Source organism: Bidens hawaiensis, unplaced genomic scaffold (genome assembly GCF_021521415.1).
Source record: "Bidens hawaiensis isolate Kalapana, Puna unplaced genomic scaffold, B.hawaiensis_p1.1 tig00004795_1, whole genome shotgun sequence".
NCBI classification, from domain to species: Eukaryota; Viridiplantae; Streptophyta; class Magnoliopsida; order Asterales; family Asteraceae; genus Bidens; species Bidens hawaiensis.
The window spans coordinates 785,183-794,415 of NW_027491299.1; the positions used below are offsets into that span (position 1 = coordinate 785,183).

Here is a 9,233-nt window from a genome sequence, read left to right on the forward strand (position 1 = left end):
GGTGTACCTGGTTTTGTCTCAAATGCCACACGTAAGGGCAGCTGGTATTTAGAGCCCGGTATGTTTGGGCGCTTTGCTAAAACATCGTACCGTCAGTTTTTTTAAAAATGCCGGTTTAAACTAGCAAACCCGTTTTAAATCCAAAGGCTTTTTGATATATTTTGCGGTCCATATTTTTTAAAAATGACTTTTAACATAAGGATAAAACTGAAACAAGTAAACACGGTAAACGACGATTCATTAATCAACCAATTTTGTATTATACAAATCCAATGTTGGTTTATTTCCATCTTTTGTAATTGACTAATTGTTTATGTGTAATATTTGATTCAAGTTTAATATTTATTAGGGTACTTTTGGGTTATTTTATGAGTTGAAATTGTATTAACGTGGAATTACAAGGTGAATTTATTTAGTTCGGTTGAAACTTCCGGTAAATTCCAGTCCAACCGATTGTATTATTTTTTAACTAAATACGGTACGATTAAAATACCGGTTTTTAAAAACATTATGTACAACAAAACTTAGAATATTCATTCGAGATTTAGTAGTAATAAATTATTGAAATTTGGAGCGAGCAAAATGAATTCATAAGATCATCCAAACTTAAAAGAAAGAAATTAATTAATAATTAAATTTCTCTTCTTAACATCTTTGTATCTCTCTGAAGATTTAACAATCGATGGAACCGGGAAGTGTAGTTAATGGTTGGATGCGACCGTTTCATGGAAGCCATGAAAAGCGGGCGGTTGAGCTCAGACCTAGCCTTAAAAAAATGAATTAGTATTTTGAAACCCTGATTTCCAATGCTATATTTTAGGAGCACCCAAATTCAAATGGAAACAGTCTTCATTCCCCTTAATATCCTCCCTCATTCACTCCTTCAAAAACACACAGACTATTCTTCACATTATTATTATTATTATTATTCAATTCATTTCACTTTGCATTTCATCAATCTGTTTGTAAAAGGTTACGTCTTTCTTGGTTTTATTCTTCATTTGGTGATTTTCTAAATCATTTCATTTTTATATTTACTTTTTATTCTTGTTAATAAAATACAGACTATTTAATGGTAACATATTTGTATCTTTTTCAGAAGATGTCGAGATATTCGTTTTCAAAGGATGTTCAGATCATCGTAGGCGGTACGCCTTTCAACTTGCACAGGGTAAGTATTGCATTGCTAATATACACATTCGGCTTTAGTAATATACTTAATTCTGCTGTTGTTCATGTAATTTTTTTCTTTCTTTTTTTTTTTTCAATTTATAAAAGAGTGGGGTAATGAACCATTCTATTGTTGTAAAATTCAGATTTTTACAAAAATTTTTGCAAATTAACATTAATGTCTTCAAAATCTTTTACATAAGTTTATAAAAATTTGGGCAAATTGGCATTAATTTAAGGGTAACAATGTATTTTTTTAACCTTTTTAAAGTCAAAATATGCCTATCGGTTCTGATGTCATATATAAAATCTGTGAATTTTTTTCTTTTAATCTTTTTCAGTTTAAAACAACCAAAACCAGTGTATTAAAAAACCTGTTGTAAAGTTGAGATTTTTTACAAAATCTTGAAGTCAAAACGTGTTTGTTTTAACTAGGGGTGGCTCGTTTAACTTACACAGAGCTCGAGCTCAGCTAGTGAGTAGATTTTGAAGCTCGAGCTCGGCTCGTTTACTATTTCTTAATTAATTTATATATATATATATGTATATATTTATAAAAAATATATACATTTAGTAATAAAAAATTTATAATATATATAAATTTATATACATTTAATACTTATTAGTTAATCTATGTAATATTATGAAAAAATAACTAAATCATATATATTATGTTATATATAAAATTATAATTGAATATATATATATATATATTCAATTATAATTTTATATATAACATAATATATATGATTTAGTTATTTTTTCATAATATTACATAGATTAACTAATAAGTATTAAATGTATATAAATATATATTATAAATTTTTTATTACTGACAGGCTCGTTTAGGCTCGCGAGCCGGCTTGAGCTCGATAAGTGAAGCTCGGGCTCGGGCTCAGGCTCGGGCTCGTTTATTAAACGAGCTTAGTTTTAGGCTCGGCTCAATCGAGCTTTTTAACGAGTCAATATCGAATAGCTCGTGAGCAGCTAGGCTCGTTTGCACACCTAGTTTTGATTTTTGACCTTAACAAAGTCAAACGATATGCAGGATCTTCTTGCTGCAAGATCGTCAAAACTTTGCAAAATGTTTAAAGAAAACCCTGATGAAGATCTTTCACATCTCCTTTCTGATATCCCAACCACCCCTCAAATCTTTGAAATCATGGCAAGATTCTGCTATGGTTTCCAAGTCAACTTTACACCCGAAACCGTCATCCTGATATCATGTTTAGCCTGCTACTTAGGCATGACTGATACCCACAGCCCCCACAATCTCTTGAATCAAGCCTTATCTTTCTTTGAACATGAAATAATAACCGGTTGGAACGAGCCCATTAGAGCATTGAAGGCCATAAGTAACCCAACTGTTGTTCAACAAGCGAGACAACTTGGACTAATAGATAGCTGCATGGATTCAATCATCACCAAAGCTCTTGATAATCCACTTCTTTTAGGCGAACCGATTCTTGATGAAGAAGAAGAAGAAGAAGAAGAAGAAGAAGATAATACTAATAATGAGAATGCTTACAAGCCAAATGCTAAAAGACAACTCTTTGTTCTTGATTGGAAGTCAGAAGATTTGAGTTTAACCGCCCTTCATCTTCAGTTTTATGAGCCAATAATAAGAGGAATGATTCAATGCAAAATGGGTGCAAGCTACATTGCCTCAAATCTTTATCAGTATGCTAAAAGATGGGTGTTTCTTGATCCACAAGGATCCACATCTTCTTCTTCTGAAGGTGATTGTTCAAGCTCCAAAAGACTTGCAATTGAAGCAATCGAAAGATTGTTACCTCATGACCGTGGGGTCCTCCCGTGCGCGAAACTGTCAGAAATGCTGCAATGCGCGGCGGTTCTAGACGCGAATGCGAGCTGCCGAGACGGGATTGAAGTGAGAATTGGAAGACAGTTGGATTTGGCAACCGTAAACGACTTGTTAATACTGTCACAATGGTATTATTCTAAAGACGAGAAGTATGATACCGATTGTGTTAGAAGAATCTTGAAACACTTTTACCACAATTTCACCGGGAAAGATCAATCCGGGCTTGATGTTGTGGCTGAACTCGTGGAGGACTTTTTAGGCGAGGTAGCGAACGATATTGATTTAAGGAAAGACTCGTTTATCTCGCTTGCTGAAATGTCGATCGCTGCATCGGATGGAACACAAAGACCCTCGGATGGAATATACCGCGCAATCGATATCTACCTTAACAAACACAAATATTTAACAGAATCCGAGCGAGAGGAAATCTGCGTGGTTTTGGAATGCAACAAGTTGTCACCTGAGGCGTGTGAGCACGCGGCTCAGAACGAGCGGCTTCCAGTCCGTGTGGTGGTTCAGGTTTTGTTTGTAGGGCAGTTGCATCTTAGGGAAACAATCACGAAGGAGGTGGTGGGCCCAGAGGACCGGTCAAAGTCAACCGAAGACGACGAAGAAGTGATGGGAGAGTTGGAGAAAATGAGTAGTAAGGTGATAGAATTGGAGAAAGAGTGTCTTGTTATGAGGAAGGATATTCAAAGAGGTTATTTGAGGAAAAGTAGTATGAAGATTGAGAAAGGAAAAACAAATGTTTGGCGCGAAATGAAGAGGAAGCTTGGATGCATAACCAGCCTTCATAACAGTAACTGTCATGTGAAGAAGAAGAAGAAGGTTCATCCGAGGTAGAACTGAAGATTTAGATGAGAATGGTTTTTGTTAATTTGCTTTGAGGAATAATGTTTATGCTTTCGTTTTCTGTTATTTGGTTTGGTTTGGTTTGGTTTTAAGGTTGTTTGTTCTTGTTTTGTATACATTTCATTGGACAACTAGTTTATTTATTTTTTCCTTCCTTTAAGGTGATTACACATTTTCTTTTTTTAAATCTTTAGACATTATGGACACATTTCTAGTTAATTTTATTGATTGACATTGCAACGGAAGTATAAATTAAATTTAAGATTATATGTATAATTTCTTCTAACATCTTTAAGTAAAATAAAGAGTCCTGGAAGTAAGGATGCTCATGAGTCAGGTCATGGCTAGCTTGGGATCGGTTCAGTTTGAAATGTGACCCGTTAATTCATTAGTGGGCTGCTCGTTAGTTTCTGTATTTAAGTTTTTCGTTTATTTACTTGTTGGGTCCTTTGGTACATTAAAACAATGGTTATGTTTCTGTTTTAAGATTGGGCTGCATTAACCGAGTTATCGGTTCGATGATGATGAGGCTGAGTTCTATGAATTGTGGAGCTGAAAACTTTAGGTGGAACTCGAATAATATACAAAGCAACCCAACTCGTTTTTAATAGATGTGGTTGGTAGTGGTTCCACACAAGGCCGGCCCAACTATATATCAAACCTAAGCTAGGTTTTGGGCCCCCAAAATTTAAGGCTCCCATTTTAAATAGAGTTATATATAACATATATAAGTTTTATTTTAATATCATAAGCAAAATATTGTTCTACGTAGGTGGTAATATGTCTCTGTTTCTACTCTTTTTGATGTTGACCAGGGTTCGAATCTCTAAACCCTCAACAGAATTAATTTTTTTAGAGCCACAAGAAATAGAATAATTAAAGCCTAATATATATATATATATATAAACTAGATTAACACATAAACAATAAGGGAATGTTTGTTTATTCTTCTTCAATATTTCAATAGGTTGTAGAATAATAATAAGTCATCCTGTTTTAAGCTGCAACAATGTTGCCAGATAATAATAATAATTATAACTTCAGTGCCTTCCAATGGTCGCCGTTCACAGAGTAAGAAACCGCGGGAAAGTGTACAATGATTGAGCAAGATGAGCCGCTTCATACAGGCGGGAAATCATCGGTTTTACAAACAACTAATGAGGTTTTTGTTTTATGTTTATATTGTTTCTTTGAATAATTTGATGATTTTGATAAAGAATTATTTGAACATTTATATTGTTCTTTGTTTAAAATTTACTTGAAAGTGTATATATGTATGAAAACAAAGTTATTTGAACATTTAAAGAAAACAAAAACCAACCCATTTAAGAATTAAACTTGAGACCTATGTTTTTCATACCTAACACACCAATTGAATTCTTTGTTTTATATCTTACTTGGCTTGTATATATGTAAATACAAAATATAGAATGGATAGTGGTGTACAAATGATAAACAAGGTTTACAACCTATGATGCATAAAGACTCCCAAAATTGTTAATATATAAATCATCTCTTTAGTATTTAACGTACATCTTTTCTATTTCTATTAGTCTATTCGGTAGGCTTTTTTTTTAACCAATCTTAAATTAAATTATGTATTAATTCAATGACCGAGTATATGTTGTAAAAAAAACAATAATTTAAGCATAAGTTCTTAATTAGCGATCAAAACTTGTTTCAAGTTCATAAGGTTAATAGTCGACATTATCTTATCCAACTTATTTTTTCTCGAAATTAAAATGATATATGTGCATCATAATTGTGAATGTCAATGTTAAAAAGGACAAATGTGTGTATTTTTATTCACATAATGTTTTTCAGTATTCTCTGATCAAGTTGCATCATGATGTGTTTCAATATATTTAAATTATGGTTGTTTTTTTAAGACAAATAAATCATGTACTATGTTATATTATAAAATAGAGTATCTAAAGAATACTGAAACTATTTTTAGTTAAAAATTTAGCATATTCATTTAATTGAATGTGAAGCAGGATGATTTTTTTTATGGAAATTACAACTCTAATTTCTTAGAAAAGGCTTTTGATTTTTTACTCGTTTTAGGTCATCAAAATCGTTAGACAGGCCCTGGTTCCTCATTTGCTGATAGTAATAGTAAATGAGGTTAAAAATGATTCAATTGCTTATTACCTGATCTTAAACTCACCTAATAATTGACTTAAAATGCACAAATATCAAATTACACTTCGAAAAATTCTATAATCTATACTTTCACATTTATTATAGGTAGAAGTAAAACATACTTTTTACTATCTTTTTTAATTATATAATATATTAATATATTTCGTCTCGACAGAACTTTAAAAATTAAGGTAAAATTACCAAGCATATACTTGACAAATTACTCGACTCAAATGTTTAGGGTTCTCGTCAAGTTAACTTTCTGTGCTGTCCATATATTGTGGTGAACACTGACGCTTGTTCCCGAGTTCATTTTAATGAGGGGAGGGGTGAGAAATGAAAGAAAAAGTTGGAAAAGTCGTGATCCAGAGATTTTTGAAGGGGAGAAAGGAAGGGGAGGGGAGGAAAATGCTAGAAAAATAAACCAATATCCATCCTCCCAAATTGAAGAGACGAGGGAGGAAAATATTTTTGGATGAATTTAACTCCACTATCAATTACTAAATTACTCTTACATCAAATCTTTTATAAAACACCATTATCTCCTATCCCTCACGTTCTCCATACTCCATGCAGTTTCTTTTTGACGTCAATACTGCAGACATCTAGCAATAAGATAGCATGTTCATCATGATTTATCTTCTTCCTGGAATTGCCTTGAAAACTTGATTCTGAATCAGGTTAGTTTGCTTCCTATTTTTCCATGTTTTGCCCTAATCACCGACACCATGTTCTTTCATAATTAACGTGAAACTAGCGAGTGATTGCATAAGCTAATTAGACACGTCAATCATTCTTAAACTGTAAACCTAAGCGCAAATTGATTAAAATTAAACAGTGCTCGTAAACCCTAATTAACAAATTACAGCGATAAATTACCTAGCTAAGGATAACAGCATCGAAAAATGAGGTTAATTGAACCCGCAGACTGCAAATAAATATGTATTTGATATGAGTATAGATAATTAATTGTATATGTTGTCATTCGTATGCTGAAAATATGCTTTGTTTTTCTTTTTTAATTGATATTAGTAGCTTTCAGTATGTTAAAAGTATGTTTATTTGTATGTGATATGCAATTGCATCATCTTATTTCTGGTTTTAATTTATTATGTACCAGTGATTATTAAAATAAAGCTGCTTATTTTAATAATGGCATCAACATAAACAATTAACTACTGGATATCCCTCATAATCTGGTTAGCTTGCTTCATATTGCATAAGCTATTCATTAAGATATTGAGTTCTTCCTTTTTAACTTTCAACATGAATATTCAGAATCAGAAACAATTATCTATACACATATATATTTGTATAGTTTATCGTTAAATAACAAACATGGATAATTAATTGTTTATGTTGTCATTCGTATGCTGAGAAAATGCTTTGTCTTTCTTTTTTAATTGATATTAGTACCTTTCAGTATGTTAAAAATATGTTTTGTTTTTTTAAAGTGAATTTTGACACTTTGCTATGGATGTTCGTGATCAAATACTCCGTATTATTCATGTCGTGCGAAGTTAGACAATTGCAAGCAACTATCCTAATTTGCTTATTGGTAGCTTTCATTACACGACATAGATTGTCTACCAAAAAACATGCTAATATACCTACTAGAGATGTAATTTTACAACGACGATATGTGCGAGAAGAGATGCTACATGACCTTTCAAATAGTAGTAAATGTCGTAAACTTATTCGTATGAGTGAGAGAGCTTATATGGCATTATGCAATATCTTAAAGCATGACGATGGTCTTCGACCTACTCAACGAATGTCCGTCGAAGAGCAAGTTGCGAGATTTTTGCATATAGTTGGTAATGACATGAGAAATAGGTTAGCCTCTTGGATATACCGCCGTTCTAGATCAACAACCAGTCGGTGCTTTCATAGAGTTCTGCGAGCGATTATATCATTAGAAAGTCATTATATTCAACAACCTAAAGGTAATATTGTCCTGAAAGAAATTCAAGAGAAAAAGAGATTTTATCCTTTTTTCAAAGATTGCATAGGGGCAATTGACGGGACACATGTTCGTGTCAAAGTACCAAACAAAGATGCCTCTAGATATCGTGGTCGTAAAGGATACCTGACAATAAATGTATTGGCTGCTTGTACGTTTGACTAAAAATTTACATATGTGTTAAGTGGTTGGTGTCACACCCAACCTAAGGCGGAAATGCTGGTGCGTGATCCGATTGCTCACAGCTCGAAGATACTATCATAAATATAAATGACAATATCTAATTAATTATTTACAAATATTATACACAGTATCCAAATATACAAAGCAATTCAAATACACAAATATGAGTTCATATAACGATTATCTTGATTATATCATAAGGTCTTGCCTACGTTTCCAACTTCAATCTTCAGGCAACCTGCATATGCGTAGAAAATGAAGTTTGATCAACAACACATGTTGAGTGAGATGATCACCAATTTTGCAACAACAAATAATAATTTATATAAATATAGATAATTGATAAATGATAAATGCGCAAACCAATCTATGTGGTAATAATCAATCAAACCTTAATAAACCAAAATCAAGTATATTCGTGTGCAAATGAATCGTTGCCAAGCGAATCGGGCATTGATTACAATGACTAAATTGTCGGTTTATCTTCGCCAAGCGAATCGGGCTCCGGTTACTAAGACGGTCGGGGATATGTTGGACCTCTCCGAAACGTTATCAAGTAAACAATTAAACATGTAGCAACTAGCAAATAGCATTCAACTGATATTCACACAATGATTATATTTGCGATTTTATGTATATATATAGATAGAAAATATGAATAAGTACGCATATGTCCCCAAAACGTTTGAAAACAGTAGATAAAAACAAAGGAATGAACAAACTCACCTGGTCAAATAAGCCAAACGGGAATGTTTACAACAAGAACGATAATCACACTCCTCGAGAATTACCGACAAGAATCCTAATTAAATAATGTTATGAGTGAATTATAAATGAGATAATACGTATAACGAATTTAGGATTTCAATATGATTTGAGTTATATTTAGGGTTGGGTACGTTATGAATTGAACGATTGATCTCTACGAATTATTATTATTATTTAATTATAAAAATCATTGTTTGTCATAAAATCGGGTTATTACAGCTTCTCTATATATATTATTACAAGTAGCAACTTTCTGTTGCATCACAGGTTGTACTATGTGAAGCTCAAGTTGTACAAGGCTTTATAGGCTGACTCTGTGAATCTTAA

The 9,233-nt window shown here is 32.5% G+C and overlaps 1 protein-coding gene across 1 annotated transcript; it reads left to right on the forward strand.

The window, feature by feature from the left end:
• The first annotated feature begins 1,078 nt into the window (after positions 1 to 1,078).
• LOC143628090 (BTB/POZ domain-containing protein At5g17580-like) lies at positions 1,079 to 3,838 on the forward strand. The gene is made up of 2 exons (XM_077097762.1): positions 1,079 to 1,171; positions 2,219 to 3,838. Exons 1-2 carry the CDS (start codon positions 1,103 to 1,105, stop codon positions 3,836 to 3,838), a joined length of 1,689 nt encoding a protein of 562 aa, XP_076953877.1. The 5' UTR covers positions 1,079 to 1,102.
• The last annotated feature ends 5,395 nt before the right edge of the window (positions 3,839 to 9,233 follow it).

Coding starts and splice junctions, on each gene's coding strand:
- LOC143628090 (XM_077097762.1), top strand. CDS start 1,103: ATGTCGAGATATTCGTTTTCAAAGGATGTTCAGATCATCGTAGGCGGT. Junction 1,172..2,218: donor CGCCTTTCAACTTGCACAGG/GTAAGTATTGCA, acceptor AACGATATGCAG/GATCTTCTTGCTGCAAGATC.